Raw genomic sequence first — 24,590 nt, forward strand, 5'->3', positions numbered from 1 at the left:
ATATTTGCAAATGACATATCAGATAAAGGGCTAGTATCCAAAATCTATAAAGAACTTATCAAACTCAGCACCCGAAGAACAAATGATCCAATCAAGAAATGGGCAGAAGACATGAACAGATTTTAAAAGTATAAAAGATTGTTTTCAGATCAAATATATTCTGCATTTTAAATGGTCCATTGTTAGGTTTTCTAATTCAGTAAGACATTTTTATTTACCTTGGAAATTCAACAAATTTTAACAGTGTTCTTTGACAACAGTTTCACTAGATTCAATGACTATGCATCTTTACTATAAACACAAAAAGAGAATTTGTATCTATTTTAGGGTCATAAAATATTGTTGAAGACTCTTCTGACAATGTGAAGATTGGGGAAGAGATTTTATAAAATATCATTTTTAGGCTTAATGAAAAGCTTCTTTTAAAGTTCTGCTCTCTATGCACACACATAGGCACACACAAATACATATACATTACAACTTGTTTTTCATGAGGTTTTATTTATATATAGCAGCCAGGATCAAACAGTATAAAGAAGTATAATGACAGATGGCTGATATTCAGTTACAAAAGTTTTATCAGTTTTATTAGTCAAAACAAAGCCATTAACAGTATTAAGGGAACAAGGTGTTTACCACAGAAATGAAAACTTAACAAAAATGTGGCTAAGTTAGGATAAGACAGGTTTCATACCAGGAAGTCAGAGAGTCAGAAAAAATCACTAACCACAAAAGTGAAGGAATGGTGTGAGTGGGGGCTTAACAGTTTACGGGAAAAAGCTATGGGTATCTGGTAGTCCAGTGTATCCATGAAGGGTTTCATGATGTGGTCTGAGAAAGTGGCTATCTTTGAGGAAACCTCAGTGTAATATTAGATGGTCGGCTGGCATGGCCATCATATGGTGGGGCCAGTCATTAGGAAGACAAGGTAGAAGCTCAAGCCCTTTGAGCACATCTGCATTTATGTCACCCTGTCTGTCCATCACAATCATCTAAGAGTAATGGCTTCCTCTTCACTTTCGCCATCTAAACCTTGTATATGTTTCTGTTTTGGCCAACTCTACCTCCAAACCTCATAGGGAAGAGCACTTGAGAAAACAGAGCTCTTAGAAGTGAGTTATTATAAGCAATTCAGAACTAAAGGATAAGCTCCAGGGGCGCCTGGGTGGCTCATATGGTTAAGCATCTGCCTTCAGCTCAGGTCATGATCCCAGGGTCGTGGGATCAAGCCCCACCTTGGGCTCCTGGCTCAGCGGGGAGCCTGCTTCTCCCTCTCCCTCTGCCTCTCCCCTGCTCATGCTCTCTCTCTCTGTATCTCTGTGTCTCAAATGAATAAATAAAATATTAAAAAAGTAAAAAAATAAAAATAAATAAAGGATAAGCTCCACTACACTCTCCTCCCAAAAACAAAAACAAACAAAAAAACTGAATGGAAAAAGTGAGAAGAATCTGGCCTTATTCTTTATGAAATAAAACTTAATTTCTGGCATACAAAGATTAATTTTATCATATAGTCATAAGAATTTTCTTAGGTTGATTTTAAATTCCAGTACTTCTTCCATAAACCACAGATAATTAATTCATTAGCCGTTTTATTCATTTTTTCATTCAATTATTATTTTTTTCATTTAAGAAATATTTAGTAAGCACTCATGTATCAAACATGTATAGTGGATACAAATATGAACATAAGAGCAAAATTTCTTCACACATTCAAATTACATTCTAGTGGAGAATAAAGAAACACAAATGTAAGTTAATTATAGTGATGTAAAAAGAATAAAACAGGGTAAGGAGTTTGAATAAGGAAGGGGCTAATTCCTCAATCAATTAAAGAAAGCATCTCAGACAGGACATCTCATCGGAGACCCGCATCGAATAGCGAGTGAATTCTGAAGATAATGGCAAAGTGAGCACCTCATGCAAAATGAGGAGCAATACTGAAAGCATCAGAGGAAGGGATATGCTTATTGTTTTGAAAAAATAATGAAATGCTAATGTGATGGATTGCAATGAGGAAGAGAGAAACTGGAATGCAATAAAAATGGAATTAGAAAGGGCGCCTGGGTGGCTCAGTCAGTTAAGCGTCTGTCTTTGGCTCAGGTCATGATCCCAAGGTCCTAGGATGGAGCCCTTCATCGGGCTCCCTGCTCACTGGGAAGTCTGCTTCTCCCTCTCCCCCCTGCTCATTTTTTCTCTCTCTCTCTCAAATAAATAAATTTAAAAAATAGAATCAGCAAGTGATAAAGGAATTCCAAAAACAGACTGCCGGCTTTGGAGTTCATGATATGGAGTATGGAGTATGGAATGTTTAAAACAGATACATGACACTGTCATGAATTTTATTTTAAAAGGATGAGTCTGGATACTAAGTAAAGAACATAAAGAGACTGGGCTTGCCAAATGTAGCAGTTATGTTAGCTGGGAACCACTTACAGTAGTTTCATTTCTGAAGAGGCTGTATAGAGCCTATTTGTTTTAGCATATGGCTCCTTATTTATTACAGCTGAATGGATCAAAACATTTCCCATAAAGACCTGGAATCAGGCATTCCAGGTTCAAAATTATTTTAAAAGACTCAACATCAAGATTTATACATAGATATCAAATAATCTGCATAATAAGGCTTTAAGGCTCTATAATCCTATTGGATGATATTTTGGTTTCTTTATCTTACTGAGGCATCACATACTCCTTTCTTTTTTTCCTTCCAAAGAGAGAAAGTGCACAAAGAGGAGATTAGCTTATAAAAGATACAATATATACCACTTCTTAAGAAAAAATATTTATTTTTAATTTTAGATAATGACAGTGAAAAAAAATATTGTATCTCTTGCTGTTTGTCCCCTCTATGTGAAACACTAAAATAAACATTCTACAAAGCATGGTCTCTATCTTTTGCAACTTTATTCAGAATATAAGGATTAAAAATAATATTAAAATAGAAACTTAAGGTTTTTATATCTTTGTTACTCATCAATAACAGCTTAATGAATATTTCTTATACTTTAATTAGAACTTTCAGCAGGTGATTGGTTCCTGGACCTCATGAAATAATTTTCACTTTCCCACTGGCTAATTACCCAAGCTAAAATCCATCTTCTACCCTGTGATATTTCAAATACGGTGTAAATGATGAAAATGCAAGCAGTTAAAGTTATTGTCAATTCAGTTGTACTTATACTAGGCAGAATTGCATAAATTTATCATTAATTCTAGACAATAGCATTATTTTAATCTCTGCAGTTTTATGGTTTACTGATATGCTTAATTGCACAGAGGTTGGCCTGCAGTATAAATTAAACAGCCATGTTTTTTGGTTAAGACAGCCATATTAGTAAAATTACTAGCTTCTAAAATATCTTATCAGATTATAGTAATTTAAACTGTTTTTCAATTTACATGATCATTTCAAAATTTATTACTTTGAACTTTAAAAACTTTAAAAAGCAATATGTAACAAAGCTTTCACTTAAGCTTAAAAGAAAGTAAGCAATGCCCATTCAGAAAGTGTTTTTGATGAACAGCATTGAAAGCAACTCATTCAGAAAGTAGAGGTAGCATTCACTAATGACCTACCTCACTAAAGTTGAAATAGCAGCATAACAATACATCAAATTCCAAATGATATTGTCATCTATCTGAAAATGAAAATGTTGGATATGAGATATAAGTAAATTAAAAATCGGCAGATAGGGATAATATATCTAATCATCGCTGCATATCCTAAATTGCTTATTTTGTCAAGGTATAAAATGTGCTACACAGAAAAAAAATTATCTAAAAACCTAAAAACCAATTGTTTTAAGGTTTCCTTTGCACACACCGGTTCCAAATACTCTAATTAAACTCTCAAATGTATAGAATCCCAACAGTTCTTACAAACATATACAACACAAGCAAGGCAAAATAGAATCAACCTAGAGTACAAAGCATGTGCCAATTACCATATTAAAAAAAAAACTAAATCAATGTCAACTCCTGATATAAATGATTGCAAACAAAAATTAACTAAGCTCAATAATTTAAAATGCCATCAAATAAAGTTCATACTGCTGAAACAGAATGAAAATCTCTCCTTTTGTCTCTCTCTCTCACACACACACCCTTTTCACACCAGCCATGAAATAGTTGATTTAATCTTCTATTTTTAGAAAATAAATTGTGTGCCTAAAATAACCATTAGAAAGGTCAAAAGAAAACTGATCTACTTGAAAAACAAATCATAGCAAAGGCTTAATTTTCTTAATATATTCCTCAAATTAACAAAACATCAAATCCAAAGAGAAAAATGGACAGAGGAGAAGGACAAACAGGAACCAAAAAAGGACAAAGAAATAAAAAATAAATAATAAATAAATAAATAAAACAAGTTCTTAAATATATGAAAAAACTTGGGAGTAAGAATCACTCATGATGCTTTATTCTTCCCTGCCCCCAGCGTCTCTCGTTAGCATGATAATCTTTTAAATTCTTCTTCCAGTTTTCCTGTGTTGATATATCCTCTTTCTCTCCAATATGGGGCTTTAATAGAATCTGGTTTTATCAAAACAAAAAAAAAAAAGAATCTGGCTTTATCAAGCAAATACACTAGCCAATCAATTCACTCTCTTTGATTGTTTCAGGCTCCACCTTGGATTGCAAACCTCTTTGTCATAAGCACATGCCATTTCTCAGAAGGTGCTCTGTGCTAACCTCCCACACAGGCCTTAATTACTGTTATACTAAAGTGCCAGATCTACACTTTTCCACTCACCTAAGAACATGCTACTCTTGCTGTATCCTAACATTCTCCTCCACTTAGACTGGTAGGGGAGAGGAGAGAATTACAGAAACAGAATATCTGGGAAAGGAATTTCTGAGTTAAGGATATCTTACCCATTTTTACTCCCTTTTTTCTTGAGAGAAGCTGCCCAGGGAGCACCATATTCAGGTCCACTCCTTGAGAGAGAGGTTCTGTGGGAGGGAACCCTGACCAGTATATAGCTAGAAAATAATGAGCTTCATTCTGGGCTTCAGCATAAGGACACAGACTCCCTGCAATTATGTTTATACATAGTTCAATATCAACATTTCCAATGGTATTTGCTGGAGCTGGTGGTCTTGTTTATTAAAAGGTTCAGGAAAAATCTGACTGTGTTCCCCTCCCAAAAATTAAATATACACAAATTCTTCTCAAAAGCAAGCATATTCTAAGATAGGCAGACAGTTCTAAAATCGAAAGTATATTCTCATTGTAATCCACAATACTGTTGTGATTGTTCTTTTGTCCTAAATTTTCACTCTTGCTAATTTTATACACATTAAAATGAAGGTTTCTATAAGAATTATTTCACCTGTGTAATTTTAATGCACACTTATAACCAATGAAACATATTTCTCAAGGATGTAAAATTTTTCATATACTTTGTCTTCAATTTTTAAGGTGCTTTTTCCTTTCAATTTGTCAAAACAGACTATTAGTGCTAACCAAGTTATATCATATTTAAATTAATTCAGACAGCTTAACACATGAATATAGTCATATGCAAAGCACACAATAGTCAAATCAAATAGAAAAGTTAATATACAAAGTTTTATAGAAAGGAAATCACACGGAGTGCATTTAACCTAATTGAGACTGATTTTAAACCACTTTTATTTTAAAGGTATATTTAATCTTCCAAGAATAACTTTTGTCTATATGAAATTCAGAGCCTTTTGAATATTTTTCCTTTTTTTTTCTTTTTTTCTTTGCCTTCTCTTGTTATTTTAATCTACTAAGTGGATGAATTTCTGTCTGGCAAGATTTCATTATCTTCTGCTTTGATTAGAAATCATTACAATTTGTAGTATTTTCTTTAACTCCTTTGAAAGGACTTCAATCTCTGTTGGTTTAATAAATATGCTAATACATGTTACAAGAATTAAACTCTAAGTAAGGAGACCAGAGTAAGTTCTATTGTGGAGGAAGTATGTTATTTTACTTTACATAAGCATACATTAGAAATTTCTAAAAGGAGAGGATGTCTATAATTTTTTAATAATTCTTAAGAGTCAACAGAATAGCAGCCATTGTATTACATTTAATAATATTTAACAATTTTTATTGAGTAGATAGTGTGTGAAGAATTCTAAGACCACCACTGCGGGTATGTCAAACAAGGCACATATCCTCATGATGCTAACACCCAAAAAGTAAACAATTAAAACTAAGTGTTATAACTATTCTGATGGTCAGTATTTTGAGGCAGCTTGAAGGGGATTTGAACTATGTATTTAAAGAATCAATGAATGAATGAACTTTGATAAAATGATATCTAAGGCAATTCCTTATTGTGATAAATGTGATTAATCCAGGTAATGTGTGTGAATATTGGGCCCAAAGAAAAGAAATAATTATATCATAGTTTACCGCATTAATAATCCAATTTTATTAACCATCACTCTTTAGTTTCTGTGGGATTTTCTTATTCATATATTCTACTCATTTTTGTTTTTTTATTTTTCTTTTGCCTATTCCATAATGATTTGCTGATGTTATTATATGTAAAAGGTTATATGTATATTGGTGAAGAGCAAGAATTTGGACTCCTGAAACCTAACTGCATCTAAATCTCAACTCCACCATGTGCAATCACTGTGACCTTGAACATGTTCTTGACGCTCCAGTTTCCTCATCCATAAAATAAACAACGGTATCAATCACACGGGGGAGTTGTGATGATAAAATGAGTTAATATATAGAACGCATAGAAAAAAATTGTACAAAGTAAGCACTTTATAATTGTTTGCTATTGTATCATTATAAATTACATACTGATGTTAGTGCAAATCTCTAACAGCTATCTAAAAGCTATCAAGCATTCATTGTGTATTTCAACAGCTCCTCCATTGTGAATCTCATTTTCCCAAATTGAAACTCTATATTTCTAATTACCTTTTCCACTAGCTTGCAGACATGTGACTTAGGTTCTGCAAATCTGATGCAGCTGCATGAGACTCTGATTCGTAAGTCACATCAGGAAACAAGCCAGGAATAAGAGAGCACCAAAATTGCTGTAGCACACAGGAGGAAAGGCAGTGAATTTATGAGATTGGCAATAATGGTGGCCTTTGCTTTTCCAGGGATATGTCTAGAGGCATTCTGAATGGCCCAGTGTTTGACATATTGTCATAAGCTACCCTACAATACAGACTCTAACAAAACTAGGCTGTCGCAAACCCCTGGTAATAGAATTGTTTACTTTTATATCAAGAGGTTTGAGAAAGCACCAAAATCTGCATGTGACGTGTTTCCAGCCTGACTTCAAAGGGTTCATTCATGCTGTAAGAGCTAAAGTTCTTATGAGGGTGTCTAAGGTGAAAAAAACACGTCAGTAGGGCCTATGGCCGTTCCATGTGTGCTAAACGTGTCCCTGACCAGAACAAGTGTGGTTTTCCTTATTGAGGAGCAATAAGGAAAAAAATAATTGTGAAAGTGGTAAAGGCACAGCACAGAGTTTAAAAAGCTATATAATAAAATGAAGCTTATTCTGAGTAATAAAACAATTTAAAAGATAAAGATAAAATAAATAATTATGAGGGCTCTTTCCATATGGCAACTGAAGCAGTAGGGTCAGTAGTATTAGTTAGTTAACCACCTAGCTCTCTGGTGTGGTCTGAGTTGTTGCTGGGAGCTTATTAATACTTCTTTTTTTTTTATTAATACTTCTTAATAAACACTTCCTGCTTAAACCTGTGGGGATGTAGCCTATTAGAGTGGGGAGAAAGACCAACATAATAATTGACTTCAGAGGTGATTCAGGCATCTAGCACTCAAAAAAAAAAAAAAAAAAAAACTGAAATTTGAAATTGGTCATCTTATCTGATTGAGTTTGATATCAGAAAAAAAAATTACCATCAGAGGAGGGTTGTTGGGATGTTGGTATTCCATGGCACATAATGACAAACATTGACTTAGCTTATTACTGTGGTCACCCGGAATAAAGTGTGTTTTAAAATAAATTTTTCCTTGCACAGTGAAGGAAACCATCAACAAATCAAAAAGGCTATCTACTGAATGGGAAAATGTATTTACAAATGATATAGCTGCTAAGGGGGTTAATATCTGAAATATATAAAGAACTTACACAACTAAATACCAAATAATCCAATAAAAAATAGGCAGAGGACCTGAATAGACATTTTTCCAAAGAAGACATACAGATGGCCAATAGACACATGAAAAGATGTTCAATGTCACTCATCATCAGGGAAATGCAAATCAAAACCACAATGAGATATCAACTCACACCTGTCAGAATTGCTAAAATCAAAGAGACAAGAAAGTGAGGACGTGGTGAGGACGTGGAGAAAAAGGAACCCTCGTGTACTGTTGGTTGGAATGCAAAGTGGTGCAGCCACTGTGGGAAACAGTACAGAGATAACTCAAAAAATTAAAAATGAAAATACTATATGATCCAGTAATTCCACTACTGGATATTTACCCAAAGAAAATGAAAACAGTAATTTGAAAAGATATATGCTCTCTGTGTTAATTGCAGCATTATCTACAATAGTTGGGATATGGAAGCCACTTAGGTGTCCATTGATAGATAAATGAGTATTACATGTGATGAAATATTACTCAGCCATAGAAAGTAATAAAATCTTGTCATAAGCAACAACATGGATGGACCTAGAGAGTATGATGCTAAATTAGTCAGTCAAAAAAAGGCAAATACCATATGATTTCATTTATATATGGAATTTAAGAAACAAAACAAATTGGGGCACCTGGCTGGCTCTGTCAGTAGAGCATGTGACTCTTGATCTTGGGGTTGTGAGTTTGAGCCCCACATTGGGTGTAGAGATTACTTAAAAATAAAATCTTTAGAAAAAAAATGAACAAAGAAAAAAGAGAGCAACAGAAAACAAATACAGGGAGCAAACTGATGGTTGACAGAGGGGAGAGAGGTAGAGGGATGGATAAAACAGATAAAGAAGATCACTTATTGTGATGAGCACCAAGAAATGTATGGAATTGTTGAATCTAAATTGTACACTTAAAACTAATATAACATTTTATGTTAATTATACTTCAATTAAAAAAACTAAAAAAGTAGTTTCTGGGTGATATTCCAAAAAACGGTAAGCCTGAAGGGGCTCAGTGATCACTATTTACATCATTTTAATGGGTATCAAAAATACCAGGGCTCTTTTGGGTTTTGCTTCTAGCACTGCTGGAGAGTTTAAAAAATAATTTACCAGCTCAAAGTTTGAAATTCTTACTTCAGCCATTATCAGATCACCAAAATATTCGTACGACATGCTTTTAAAATGTTTTCTGTTATTTAGCAACAGGGCTGTTTAGCAACACAGAAACTGAAGTTGTTATTACTAAATTTCACTATAGGCAGAATCCACAGCTGTGTTAGGCTTCCTTCCTCATGCATTTATTCATTCAACAGATATCTGTAGCCAACCCTGTGAGAGGCACTCGCACAGATGCTGCACCATAGGAACTAAAGGAATAAACTCTCTGCCTTCAAGGATCTTACATTCTATTGAGGGAGAGAGAAAATAAGCAGATATAAGATACCAGGTGTTAATTGAAAAAAAGAAACTGATCTAAAGAAACTGGAAAATGATAGGGTAGTATTTTACAGAAAATGACTAGGGAATGCCCTGTGATAGTTTGGGCTCTTCAAAAGCGGACATCAGATGGGTCAGATGAGCAAGAGATTTATTGAGGAAAATGCCTGTGAAGGATCAAGGAGCAGAACCAGAAAAGGTAGAACAAGATCACAACCACCTTACGTTAGAAAGGAAGAAAACTGGGTATGTGGAATCTCAGACTTCAGCAGAGTTGTAAACAAATTTTGACAAGGCAGTTTGCAAGCCAAAGTCACCCATTTGAAGGTGTTTCCCATTCTACAGGAATGGACTAGCATTAGTTACTCCCATTGTAGGCAGTTATTGACTCAGGGCAGCCCTTAGGAAGCATAGCTTTGATTCAACATGATAGTGGAACTGGCTGGGGGCATCAGTTATGCTTCTAAAAGCTGAGCACGGTATTTTCATGTCTATTGCATCCCTCTAATAAGATAGTATTAGCAAAGAGAGCCTGAAGGAAGTTAGTCATCAACTAACAAAAAATGACCCCTGTGATAGTTTGGGTATTATTTTGTATTCAAACTTAAGCATTTGTTAATTTAACTATCATTCATTCCTTCATATACTACTTATAGAGCTAACTGGACAAGCAGATCAATAAAGGACTAGCCCAGAAATTTTTAAAACTCAACTTTATTGTTGCTATGCTTCTACTGGCATAAGGAAACACAAAAGACAACATTCTTCCTAATGTTGTCTTACCTTTTTTTTTTTTTAAGATTTTATTTATTTATTTATTTGACAGAGAGAGACACAGAGAGAGAGGGAACACAAACAGGGGGAGTGGGAGAGGCAGGCTTCCTGCTGAGCAGGGAGCCTGATACAGGGCTCGATCCCAGGACCCCGGGATCATGACCAGAGCCGAAGGCAGATGCCCAACCAACTGAGCCACCCAGGCGCCCCTCACCTTCTCCTTTGACATACACACTGATTGCCACTGAGTTAAAAGTATTCCTTAAAAACTTCAAAAGTAGAGGAAATTAAAATCCTATTTTTTTCTCAAAAAATATTTGTTTTAAATCAAAGTAAATACTTTCAATAATATAAATACCATAGTTGCTTGTCTGTGGCTATGCTTTTAGAGAAGATAAATTTATATAAAATCAGTATGGATTCTCTATACCCAATGACAAATGAAATATCTGACCATATTTTTCCATGTAGAATAAAGCCTTTTGAATATTGCGGACAAATTTTTACTATATTTATTATCAATTAACATTACAAAATATCAGATATATTCTATCAGTATGGTAGAAACACAAAATTGTAATCTTGCTGTATAAATACTGTCAATTCTTTCTTTGGTTGAGAGATCACTAAAATGAGTGAACTTGGATTTTTCTCAGTATTTTTATAACCTAAAGGTCTCCATACCCTTCTGTTAATTCTTGCTTCCTAGTTCTTTGAAACTGAAATTCTAGCTGCATGTGAAACATATCATTAAGGCAGTTATTAATAAAAACAATCAGACCTGGGGTGCCTGGGTGGCTCAGTCAGTTGACTCTTGATTTTGGCTCAGGTCATGATCTCAGGGCCCAGAGATGGAGCCCTGCAGCAGGCTCCCTGCTCAGTGGGGAGTCTGCTTGAGCTTCTCTCCCTCTCTTTCTCTCCCTCTGCCCCTCCCCTGCTCACATGGGCGCACACTCTTCCCTTCTCTAATAAATAAATAAACCTTTAAAAAAAATCAGACCAAAAAACATTTTTTCCTTCTTTTATTCCCCAATGTCCTTTGGGGACCTTATTCCTTTGTCTATAGATAAAATAAAGTGGAACTATTAGTTCCCCACCTTTTCCTAACTAGAGAACCAGCATGTGGTCAAATAGGTCAATTACTGCATTAAAGCAATTTTTTTTCTCAAAAAAAAAGGCAATGATAAAATTTTGATTAATAATAAAACCATTTAGTTATCAAAGCAATCTCTCTAAAAACTGTACCTGAATATCCCTTAGACATAACTATTGACTGCTTCTCTCTACACACATTTTTACTCTGATTCAATCTCAGAATTGCCGGTGATAACAGAAGATCTTGCTCTAACAAAATTATAGTTGATACTTAGTGTTCTCCATCAACAATAAATGAACTAGAAAGATAAATCCAAAGAGGCATAAAACACTTTGCTTTCAACACAAAAAAAATCAGTACTAATCTGATCTGATCAAGAAGTAAAAGCACATGTTATTTATCATTCAACCTTCTTTTCAAATTTATCCTTTCCAGATATAAGGTTTTTGACACTGTCATTTGATGATTATGTTCAGTTAGAAGAAAGAAGAATGACACGTTGGACAAGTTCATCCCAAACTAGTAATTTTTAAAACTAACTATATTTTAAAGAAAATTCAATTTAATAAAAAAGTCTCCTAGAATATCCACCACATGCATTGTCAGTAATAGTCTTCCTCTCCAGATTTTTGATTCGTTGATGTAAACGTTGACTAAACAACTACTGTGTGCTAATGTGATTATAGGTGCCAGGGTTACAGCAGTGAATTAAACAATTCCATGTTCCTACAGAGCTTATATTTTGATGCTTTTTGGTCCTGACCATTTAAGAGACCGGGATGCCCCTATCCTTGAATCCCTCTTTCCTACTGCTAAAAATGCCATGTTAGTGTTCTTAGATTGTTATTCTGGAATTTTGAACATTTTTTTTTCCTCCATCAGTTCAAGTTTAGTAGAAACAACAAAAGACAAAAAGTGATGCCCTACTACTGTACCTAACAATTGGCCTGCCCCATAACAGCTCAAGCCCTTCTCTCCAGAGGAAGAAAGGCTGGCCTCCCCAACCCCTGCAGGAAAGGCCTGTCCTGTCCCCATACCACATCTGCACAGAGTCTAAAGTCTTATGTTCTAAGCGTGACAACAGTACAAAAGAGCTTTTGTTTTCATGGCCACCCACTGCAGCCCAGCCCTAAAATGACCCAGCGCTTACTTCTGCTTACAGAAATATTCTTTGCTCTTCTGGACAGCAGGCTTCATGGTATCACTGCCAGGCTTCCAGCCAGCTGAGCACACTTCCCCATGCTTGTCAGTAAACTGGAAGGCCTGAACCAGTTGCAGAGTCTCATCCACAGAGCGGCCGACAAGAAGGTCATTTACTGTGATCTGCCTAAGGATACCTTTATCATCAATGATAAAGAGGCTCCTGAACGAGATGCCTTCATCAACTTTTAAGACTCCATAGTCCGGAGTAATGGTACACTTGGGGTCTGATACCAAGGGAATGTTCACGGGTCCCAGTCCTCCTTGTTTCTTGGGTGTGTTGATCCATGCCAGGTGACAGAAATGAGAATCCACCGAAGCACCAATCACTTGACAGTTGAGTTTCTTAAATTCTTGGGCCCTGTCACTGAAAGCAATGATCTCCGTGGGGCACACAAAGGTGAAGTCAAGAGGATAAAAGAAGAACACGATGTATTTTCCTTTATAGTCAGATAGGCTGAGGTCTTTGAACTGGCCATCTGGCGTAACAGCCATGGCTTTGAAGTTGGGGGCAGGATGCCCAATTTTGGCATTTCCTGAAGACATCTTGTTATCGGAGCTCTGAGAAGAAAAACGCGGAAGACGAGGCAGGAAGAAGACCTGGAATTTTGAACATTCTGAGAACACATCAGTCAGTTTCACCACAAAGCCCTAGATTTCAAATTACATTTATTTTTCAATGCTGGTGAAGCATCTTTTACTTATTTTTAGTTGACTTTGTACTGCATTCCAATAAATTGTTTATGTAAACATTTCCAGGCTTTTCTAATTCCCATCCTTATGCAATCCCACCTTCATCAACAGATGATATACCCTGCTCAGAATAAAGACTAGAAATTGGGAAGACACGTTTTTTGTGCCTTCTTTGATTTCTTTCAGCAAAGTCTTAGTTTTGATTTGCACAGATCTTTTACTTCCTTGCTTAAATTTATTCCTAATATCTTATTGTTTTTGATGCTATTGTGATCAGGATAGTTTATTTATTCCTTCTTTTGGTGCTTCGTAATTAGTGTAAGGGAATGCTACTGATTGATTTTATAACCTGCCACATTGATTCATTCCAATGGTTTTTTTAATGATTCTGGGATTTTTCTATATATAGGATTATGTTGTCAGCAAATAGTAACAGTTTTACTTTTTCCTTCCCGATTTGGATGCCTTTTCTTTGTCTTGCCTAATTCCTCTAGCTGGGATTCCAATCATATATTGAATAGAAGTGGTGAGAGTGGGCAGCCTTGTCTTATTCCTGATCTCAGAGGAAATCTTTTTTCAATTTTTCTCCTTTAAGTATGATGTTGGCTGTCATTTTATCATATATCCCCTTTATTATTTTGAGATATGTTCACTCTATACCCAATCCGTTAGGAGTTTTGATTATGAAAGTATGTTGCATGTTGTCGTGCAATGTTTTTTCTACATCTTTTGAGATAATTTTGTGATTTTTATTTTTTGTTTTATTGATGTGATGAGTTACATTTATTGATTTGTGGGTGCTGAGTCCTCCCTGCATCCCAGAGATAAATCCCCCTTGGTCATAATGTATAATCCTTTCAATGTGTTCTTGAATCCAGCTTGCTACTATTTTGTTGAGAATTTTTGCTTTATTTATTAGGAATATTGGTCTATACTTTTTTTGTGGTATCCTTATCTGGTTTTAATATTAAGGTAATACTGGCTTTGTAGAATGAGTTTGGAAGTGGTACCTCTTCTGTGATGTTTTTTAAAAGAGTTTGAGGAGGATTGGTGTTAATTTTTCTTCAAATGTCTCAAAGAATTCTCTAGTGAAGCCATCTGACCATATAGTTTTCTATCTTGAGAGTTTTTTGATTACTGACAATCTTTTTACTCATTACTGGTTTGTTCAGATTTTTTATTTCTTCCTGATTCATTCTTGGCCAGTTGTGTGTTTCTAGAAATATATCAATTTCTTTTAGATCACGTAATTTGTTGGCATGTAACTTTTCATAGTAGTCTCTTATAATTTTCTCTATTTCTATAATACCTGTTGCAATGTCTCTTTTATCTCTAATTTTATGCATATGAGTCTTTTTTTTAGTCTAGTTAAAGATTTGTCAATTTTGTCTGTCTTTTCAAAGAACCATCTTTTGGTTTTGTTTATTCTATTGTTTTTCTAATCCATATTTATTTCTGTTCTGATTTTTATTATTTTCTTCCTCCTACTAACTTTAGGCTTAATTTTTTCTTCTTTTTCTATATCCTTGAAGTGTAAAATTAGGTTGCTTATTTGAGATCTTTTTAATTTCCTAATATATGTACTTATTGCTATAAACCTTCCTCTCAGAACTGCTCTTACTGCATCTCCCAAATTTGGTATGTTGTATTTTCATTTTGATTTGTTTCAAGATGCTTTATTTAACTTTTGATTTCTTTTTTGATCTGTTTGATTTTTTTGATCCATTGATCAAGTGTGTTATTTCCCACATATTTGCAAGTCTACTCATTTTCCTCTTGTTGATTTTTAATTTCATGCCACTGTGGTCAAAGATGATACTTGATATGATTTCAATCTTCTTAAATTTGCTAAGATTAGTTTTGTGGCCTGTTAAATGATTTATCCTGGAGAATGTTGTATGTGCATTTGAGAAGGATGTGTATTCATTCAGTTGCTGCTGGATGGAATTTATACATATATATTCCTGTTAAGTCCACTTTTCAAAAGTGTGGTTCAATTCCAATATTTCCGTGTTGATTTTCTGTCTGGACAATCTATCCATTGTTCATAGTAGAGTGCTGAAGTCCCCTATTATTATTGTATTTCCCCTATTTCTCCCGTAAGATCTATTAGTATTTGATCCATATGTTTCAGTGATCAGATGTTGGGAACATATATGACTATTATATCTTCTTGGTGTATTGAACCCTTTATCATTACATAATGACCTTCTTTGTTTCTTGCTGCCATTTTTGACTTGAAGTTTATCTTGTCTAAGTATAGCTATACCTGCTTTCCTTTGATTACCAAGTGCTTGGAATATCATATTCCACCCTTTGAGTCTATTTTTTTTTTTTTTTTTTTTTGGAGTTGAGTCTTCTGAAGCTAGTATGTAATTAGGCCTGTTTTTCAATCTATACAACCACTCTATGCCTTTGGATTAATGAGTTCATTTATGTTTAGGGTGATAATTGATATATGAGGACTTACTACCAACATTTTATCTTTTGTTTTCTGGTTGTCTTGTACCTCCACTGTTTCTTTTTCTTTTTGCCCTTTTTATCCTTTTAGATTGGTGGTTTTCTATGATGATTTTTTTCAGTTTCCCCTTTCTTATGTTTTGTGTCTTTGCTGTAGATTTTTGTTTTGTGGCTATCAAGAGGTTAATATAAAATGTTTCACAGATCAAATAGTCCCTTTTCTGCTGATAGTAACTTATCTTTATTTGCCTATATAGGTCTCATCATTTTCCTCCTCCCCTTTTATATTTTTGTTGTCACAAACTATCCTTTTTTATGCTGTGAGTTTTTTACCAAACTGGAGTAGCTATAGTTATTTTTAATGCTTTTTTCGCCCTTTAATCTTAATGCTGTAATTGTTTAACACCCTGTTCTAAAGGAGTTACAGTTTTCTGGTTCTGTTTGTCTTTCACCTTACTCAAAATCTTGTGTCATTTGGGGCTTTTGTTTTTTCCGGTAGAAGAGCTCCTTTCAACATTTTTTGTAAGACAGGTCTAGTGGTGGGGTGCCTGGGTGGCTCAGTCATTAAGTGTCTGCCTTCAGCTCAGGTCATGATTCCAGGGTCCTGGGATCAAGCCCCGCATCAGGCTCCTTGCTCTGCGGGAAGCCTGCTTCTCTCTCTACCACTCCGTTGCTTGTGTTCCTGCTCTCGCTATCTCTCTCTCTGTCAAATTAATAAATAAAATCTTTAAAAAAAAAAAAAGACAGGTCTAGTGGCGGTAAACTCCCTCAGCTTTTGTTTGTCTAAGAAAACTTTAATTTCTTGTTCATATCTGAAGAATAACTTTGCTTGATAGGGTATTCTTTGCTGTCAATTCTTATTTTTCAGTACTTTGAATACATCATTCTACTCTTCTTCTGGCTTACAGAGCTTCTGCTGAGAAATCTGCTGATAGTCTAGTGGGAATTTCTTGGTAGGTACTTTCTTTTCTTTTTTTCTTCTTTTTTTTTTTTTTAATCCTGACTGCCTTTAGGATTCTCTTTATCATTGACTTTTTTTTTAAAGATTTTATTTATTTATTTGACAGAGAGAGAGACAGCAAGAGAGGGAACACAAGCAGGGGGAGTGGGGGAGGGAGAAGCAGGCTTCCCACTGAGCAGGGAGCCCGATGCGGGGCTCGATCCCAGGACCCTGGGATCAAGACCTGAGCCCAAGGCAGACGCTTAACGACTGAGCCACCCAGGCACCCCTATCATTGACTTTTGACAGCTTTATTATAATGTGTCTTGGAAAGGGTCTTTACATTGTGATAGTAAGTGATCTATTAGCTTCATGGACTTGTATGTCTAGTTCTTTCCCCAGGTTTCAGAAGTTCTTGGTTGTTATTTCTTTAATAACCTCTCTAACCCTTTCTCCTTCTGGTATACCCATTATTTGTGTGTAGGCTCTCATAATGGAGTCTGATAGCTCTTGTAGGATTGCTTCACTTTTTAAAATATTAGTTCTTTCTCCTTTTACACCTGAATCATTTCTAGATTTCTATCCTATAATTCATTTATTTTTGTCTCTTCCATCTGATCTGCTCTATTCCCAATGCTTTCTATTGTGTTATTCATCTCACTGAGTTCTTCAGCTCCAAAATTTGTTTGGTTCTTTTTCATAATTTCAGTCTCTTTGGTAAAGTACTCCTTCTTTACATTTATTTTATTCCTGAATTTTCCTGTAGTTCATTGAATGTCTTTATAAAAGCTATTTTTGAATTCTCAGATCCCAACCTTCCCTGGTTTGAGTTGGGTTGCTGGAGAATTGTTACTTTATTTTTGTGATAGTACCATGATTTTTCATGGTGTTTGATGATGTACTTCTGTCCGTGCATTTGAAGTAATAAACACCCTTTTTATTAAGGTAAAGTTTTATTTACTTTGTGTTTAACAGTTCCTCAGGGTGGGAATTAGAGGCCTTTCTTTTGTTTTCCAGCAGGTGATGCTATAGCACAAGTTTTTGGTTTCTCTAACCTGCGTTGACTGGTGGTTCTGTTTGGGAGTGGGCTCTTTTATCCTCCACCCCCTCTGCCAGAGAGCTCACTGGTTGTTGTTGCTTGTGCCTTTGGGGTTACAGGTGCTGCTGCCACTTCTCCCCTGGTTCCTGTGCTGTTCCTTCAGTTCCACCACATCCATAAGGTGCAATCCAGCCACCTTCAGATATACAGATGTATGGATCTCCCCAATGGCCTAGTGTGCTATACGGAGGAAATTTTGTTGGGTTATGAATGTTTTGTTGGTTGTCAACTGAAAAGGAGAGACAAAGGGAAGTACTCATGCTGTCATGACGCTGATATCACTCCTCATTCTTCCTTCTTAATCGATTGGTTTATTTGGTTTTTCAGTAAAACATTCCTAGGAAAGTGGTCTATTAAAAGTTGAAACTACCTTGAGCTGGAAGAAGACTGGTTCAAGTTCTTTGTGAAGTTGTTGAGCATCTATGAATCTGTTTTTTGATTTTCAATATATGTGATACCTCTTCTAACAAAATCTTTTTGTGAAAATTGATTTGGTATACACATATACACACACATGAATACATTCTGTAAAAGGTCATAGGACATCAGGGAGGTACTTATGTTTTAGGAAAAAGGTTGTTTTTTTTAAACTACAGGTTTGCTTTTGTTCTTTGTTCTCTCTACTATCTCATCTGCTAAATTCTAAATTATTTTGTCTTAATCAGATTGAATGCATTACTCACACCTGAGAAGGAATCTGATATAATCTTTAAGGCTCTCCTCAGGAAATTATAATTAAGAAAAGGGTAATTTTTGACTACAGAATTATGATTAAAATTCACATAAGGAAATTATCTTGAAATAATCTTCTGGGAACAAAGAAGGCAAGACAATATTAACAAAGGAGTTAACTTAGCAAAGGCAGTGATAAGCATGTCAATCGAAAACTTGAGAAAATATTTGCAGATAAACTTCAATAATCTGCCTTTGAATATTCAACTGTTTAGTGCATATTTCTATGTGAAATAGGAAGACTAAAAATAAATAAACTCGAATTAGTAATTTTGCCTAAATGGATGTAGAAGACTTTTAGTCATTACAACTTTACCTTTTAGTTAATAAACTAGTGCTGTTTCCAAAGATAGAATCTAGAAAACCAATCTAAAGGATTAATTGCCCTCACTGAACCACCCTATAGGAAAGCAGCCCTGATTAATTTGAAGTGACATCATTGTTGAAGTGCTTTATGTCATCTTTCTTCTACTTTGAGTGTGTATCCATAACCTAAGACTCTAGGTTTGTTTTTGGTGAAATGATTTCTTTTTAAAGATTTATATATTTCAGAGAGATAGAGAAAATAAGCAGGGTGGAGGGGAGGGGCAGAGAGAGAGGAAGAGAGAGAAAGAATCTTCAAGCAGACTCCCCATGAAGTGTGGAGCCCAACTCAGGGCTTGATCCCAGGACCCTGACATCATGACCTAAGTTGAAATCAAGAGCCGGCCACTCAACCCACTGAGCCACCCAGGCACCCTGGTGAAAAGATTTTTTAAAGCACACATATAGTTAAATATATCTGTGTGTATACACACACACACAACATTTGTAACATAATATTTGCGTGTGGAATATTATTTTTCCAGACCCTTTCTTCCTTTCTGCCTCAGGCTGTACAGTTGCTGTTTTCTCAAATGGTACTTATTCCCCCTGGATCTTTATTCTGCTAAATCCATCATCTCCTTTCCATCTCTGATAAAATGCCACATACTGCAATTTCCTTTCTTGACAACCTTATCTAAATAGAAGCCAGGACCTAAAGAACAAGTCTAATCTAATTTTTCAGGATAATTTTTCACACAGTTAAAGACAACTGAGTTTTCTCTTTTATCTTCTGGTTCTGTGCACTGTCATCATTCCTGTAATTCTCTTCTAAATGTTTTCCAGTTTCATTGTACCTTTTATTTGCCTGTGTAAAGCTCAAAAAAAAACAAACACTACTTCTTTCATTCTAAAGGTTGTGTTCTCATTAAAGGACTTTGAAATTTTTTTTTTGAAAGATTTAATTAATTTATTTATTTGAGAGAAAGACAGAGATAGTGAGAAAGAGCACAAGTAGGAAGGGGAGGGAGAAGCAGACTCCTCTGTGTAGGGAGCCCAAGGTGGGGCTGGATCCCAGGACCCTGGGATCCTGACCTGAGCCAAAGGCAGACGCTTAACCGACTGAGCCACCCAGATGCCCAAGGACTTTGAAATTTTATTAACATATTTGACAGCCATCTCTTACTGTTGACTCACCCTAAACTTACTAGAAATTGAAATATCTAAATTGTATGTGATGCTATTGAGCCACTTTATCCTCTTAGGTTTTATAGTTATTTCTTGAACCCTAGAGTTGAACTCTACACTAATACATATTAAATGTGTTATATTTGGCTCATCATTTCCAAATCATTGATATAGTTTTGGTGTTGAACTCTTTTAACTGATGTACTTATTTGTTGATCCTCCCTCAGAGATTTGTTCCAAAATTTCCCTAATGATAATGATTTCATTAATGTGTGTGAATTATTTTTGTCCTAGAGTTATGGTGAAACACTTGGAACAATCAGTCCTCAGAGCACAATGACCCTTCAAAAATCTACAGAGCTACAAAAGCACAATTCATAATTCAACTAACTAGATTAAGGACCCAGGCTTTGCCAAGGAAACTCTGAAACAACTTTAATCAGTTAAATCAAACTATGTTTTCTGGCGAGTGTGCCTCAGTTTTGTTAGCCTGATGACAAAATGTTAAAATTGTCCTTGACCCTCTTCTCACTGATATCTACTTCATTCTTTGTTACTAGGGCTCTCGTATATACTCATGGCTCCAAGTACAAATTATGTGGCAATAAAGTTCAAATGTAAGACTCCAGGCATGACTAACTCATACTCATTGTTCAGATATTCTCTTAAACGTTAATTCTCATAACAGAGGATGTCTTCATAAATGGAGAATCTTCTTTAGGAAATCACCTTCTTTAATATTTGTATGTGTATCTAGTGGAAACTAACCTGTATCCTATCTCACCTACCCAGGCATAGCAGTGATTCATGCCCTACCAGTTAGACTGTCCAACTAGAATTTACTATATAGTTACTAACACAAACTCAGGCTAATCATCCATTTAACATGGGTCTACATCAGTAGACTGTAGTGGTTGCAATATTAGAAATTGTGTCTGTTGCTCACCATTGAAGCACTAAGAGTAATGCAATATCTACCCCAAAAGAGGTCTGCTTTCTCTTTTACAGAATCACAGCTTCTTTCAGACTTTTATAATCAAATACTATGGACTGAGTGGCTTATAAACAACAAAAATGTAGTTCTCACAGCTCTGGAGGCTGGGGAGTCCAAGTTAAGGGTCTGCTTCCTGGCTCATAAATGGCAATCTTCTTGCTATAACCTCACATGGTGAAAGGTGGTTAGTGAGCTCTCTGTGGCCTCTTTTATAAGGTACTACTTCTGCCCCCATTATCTAATCACTTAACCAAGCCTCATCTCCAAAAACCATCACATTGGAAATTAAATTTCAACATATGAATTTGGGGGGAACACAAAGATTCAGTGTATAGCTAGAAAGAACCTAATGTTATGCCCTAAAATTTTTAAACTCCAACAAAGTTGGTAAACTTATGGGCTAATTCTCTCACTACCATCACAACACCCAGGGAAGAGGGACATTGATTTAGGTCCATCATTTTTAAGGGACTCAGAAATCATGGGCATATGAATACACACACACATACACACACACAAATTATGTCCACTTGGGATCCACCAGCCAGCACTCACATGCAGTCTACATCCTTGCACCTGTGACTTATGCTGTTTAAGTCCTAAGGAATACTTCTCCATATCTCTTGTTCTAGATCCTCATAACAAAACACTACATCTGAGTGTCCCAGAGAGATTGGCAGATGGTGTTACTGTCACTGATGTAGACAAACACTATTTTGCATTGTAGAGAGAAGTTGTGTGATAGAAGTGCTTAGATAAAAGACAAATTAATTAACTTGTCACATCCTTCCTCTCAGATAGCAAGAATGTAATAAATCCTTGCATAATGAAGTACAGTGTCAAGCATATGCTTTCTTATTTTTTTGGTACTCCAGTTTGTGATACCAGGGTACACACAAGTTAGCACAGTAGCCATAACAATGGCCTGCAGTGGTCAAGGAGATTTTTCCAATATTAAATAATGCATTTTATTTTTAAATCTATGTGCATAAGTGAATGTGTGTGTATTATAATGTAGACATAATGTGCATAAAGAATGTATTAGAGTTCTCTGGAGAAACGGAACCAACAGTAGATATACATGATATAGATGGATGTGGAGATGAGAGAGAACAGGGATTTGTTATAAGGAATTACCTCATGTTATTACAGAGGCTGACTAATTCCAATATTCACAGGGTGAATGGTAAGCTGGAGACCCAGGAGAGCTGATGATACACTTTGAGTACTAAGGCTGGCTCCAGACCCAGGAAGAGCCAATGTTAAAGTCCCAGCTAGAAGGTAATCAGGCAGAAGGAAGGAATTCCCACTTATTTGGGGAAAGTCAGCCTTTTTCTTTGACTCAGGCCTTCAACTAATTGGATGAGGCCTACCCACAATAAAGAGTGCAATTTGCTTTACACAGTCAACCAATTTAAGCACCAATCTCATCCAGAAACACCCTTACAGAAACACCCTGAATAATGGGTGAGCACCTTGTGGCTCAGTCAAGTTGAAAAATAAAATGAACAATCAAAGTGTAATAGCATTTTTTACTTTGGTAACATGTTCACTGAACTGTAAAGGTTTTATTTTTCTGAAAATACTTAATAAGATTTAATAAAAATGTCAAAGATTAAATAAAGCATTTTTTAATTTTTATTTGATTTCATTTCCTTATTTAATTATAATCTGCTATTCATTTTTAATATATGATTTTGAATACTTTAGTAAAATACTCTGAAAATATAGTATCAACTTTATTAACTTCTGTATTTAATAGGTTTAATTTTTAGTTAGATTATAATCAAAATTTGAAAACAGTAAAATATAATTACATTTATTTTTAAATTCTTTAGATAACTGAGAATGAGGACAATTAAGATTTGGGGAAAATAGAAACTATGAAAATAAATGCTAGAAGAGAAAAATTCTAAAAGCAAGAAAGAAATAAAAAATCTTTAAAAATGCAGTCCTATTATATTAAAAAAAAACTAGAAATAATTAAAGTAAGCAGACATATATAAAGTATGACCCATATGAAATTTATGAAGAGAATAATACCAGGTCTTTTTTAGATGAATACTTAATTACTGTCAAAAAACCATGAGAATATAAGTGTACCTTTATATGCACTCAAGTCCCAAGTCCTGTGGAAGAAATTTTTCACAAGAGCTGTCTGCAGATCTAATTAAGTTGTCAGACATGCCACTGCAGAGATTTTAACATCAAAATCAGAATGCCTGAGAGGAATGGAGTGGAAGATAAGGTGAACAGAAGAGCTTGGAGGCCCTAACAAAGAGACTTCTAGGTGTAAAGGCTGTAATTTTATAACTTAAAATACCAGGTAGAAGAAATTGTACAAGGAGACTCTGATGCCTAACCTTAAAATTTATAAAGTTTTGTTTAAGTCACTTGTTTAGTGACAAGAAAAATAGCCAAAAATTTGTTGCTATGCCAAATTAACTGACTGAATTTGAGAGTAGAGCTCAGGATATTCTTGCTTGAAATACTGCGGTAGGCACATTACTTTAAAGGGATGGGACATGAAAGTACAGCAGTAATAAGAACATGTTCATAATTTCTTACAAAGAAGTGGTCAGATTTGTACTTGAGGAACTTAATTCTAGCAACACACTTTAGGATACATTCACACAGAGTTTCTAGATAAAGCTAAATATTAAAACCACTATTAAAACACCACAAAAACCTGCATGAGTGGTGTCACAACCAGGAAAAAGTATTTCACACATCTCCAGATGAGGGAAAAGTAACTGACTCAGGTAAACCACTGGGGCATTTATGTCAACTCATGCTCCTCAAAGACTGCTTTAGGAGTACTGTAGATCTCAGCAGGAATACTAAGGCAGGCCCATTCCTGGGAGACATAAGGATCCTCTGAGGGTTGGCTTAGACTTACGAGTCCTCCATGGCTTTCTCAACTTTTCTCAAACTTTATGGCTTTCTTCGACACTCCCACCCAAACTTTATTATTTTACTCCAGGGCAATCTTGTATCATGACCTGCTGGCTCTTCCAGCCTTTCTAGAATTATCACCACTTTCTGTCATATATTTCCCCTAATAAAATTGGAACATGTTGGCGTCTGCTTGATATCTGCTTCTCAAAGACCTAGACTAATACAAGGGCAGAGACAGGATATGGACAAGAGTATATGCAAGCAATTTTGGAAATAAAATTAACAGGGAGTATTAGCAGATTTTATGAAGCAGAAGAAAGAAGAGTCAAACAGTAATCATATTAACTGAGGTTTTTGTTCAAAGAGGGGGAAAAAGTACTTGAAAAAAAATTATGAGCTCAATTTCAGAACATGTCCAGTATGAGATGTTATGGGCCCTTTGGGGAATAATGCCCAGTAGACTGTTAATAGATTGTTAATCATGAACTCATAACCTAGACACAGGCCAAACAGATGCATGTTTGACAGGCATACATATTAAGAAGACTCTTCGAAAAAGATTTTGTACTACTTACAAGCTAACAAGTTAGCCTGACACAGTTTTATGGATGCTGCTAGAAGATATGAGACACCCGGATCAGAGACAGACCATTTATTA

General features: G+C 35.3%; 1 protein-coding gene and 1 long non-coding RNA gene across 2 annotated transcripts in view; both read right to left on the bottom strand.

The window, feature by feature from the left end:
- LOC118027118 overlaps positions 1-24,590 on the bottom strand; it is a 278,436-nt gene that overhangs the window by 69,287 nt on the left and 184,559 nt on the right. The gene's annotated exons all lie outside the window — the stretch shown is intronic.
- Positions 12,572-13,199, bottom strand: LOC118027117 (peroxiredoxin-1-like). The gene has a single exon (XM_035030330.1). It carries the CDS (start codon positions 13,169-13,171, stop codon positions 12,572-12,574), a length of 600 nt encoding a protein of 199 aa, XP_034886221.1. The 5' UTR covers positions 13,172-13,199.

The sequence above is a fragment of the Mirounga leonina genome, unplaced genomic scaffold (assembly GCF_011800145.1).
Source record: "Mirounga leonina isolate KUSES-001 unplaced genomic scaffold, KU_Mleo_1.0 Mir_357, whole genome shotgun sequence".
Classification (NCBI taxonomy): Eukaryota; Metazoa; Chordata; class Mammalia; order Carnivora; family Phocidae; genus Mirounga; species Mirounga leonina.

Coding starts and splice junctions, on each gene's coding strand:
- LOC118027117 (XM_035030330.1), bottom strand. CDS start 13,171: ATGTCTTCAGGAAATGCCAAAATTGGGCATCCTGCCCCCAACTTCAAA.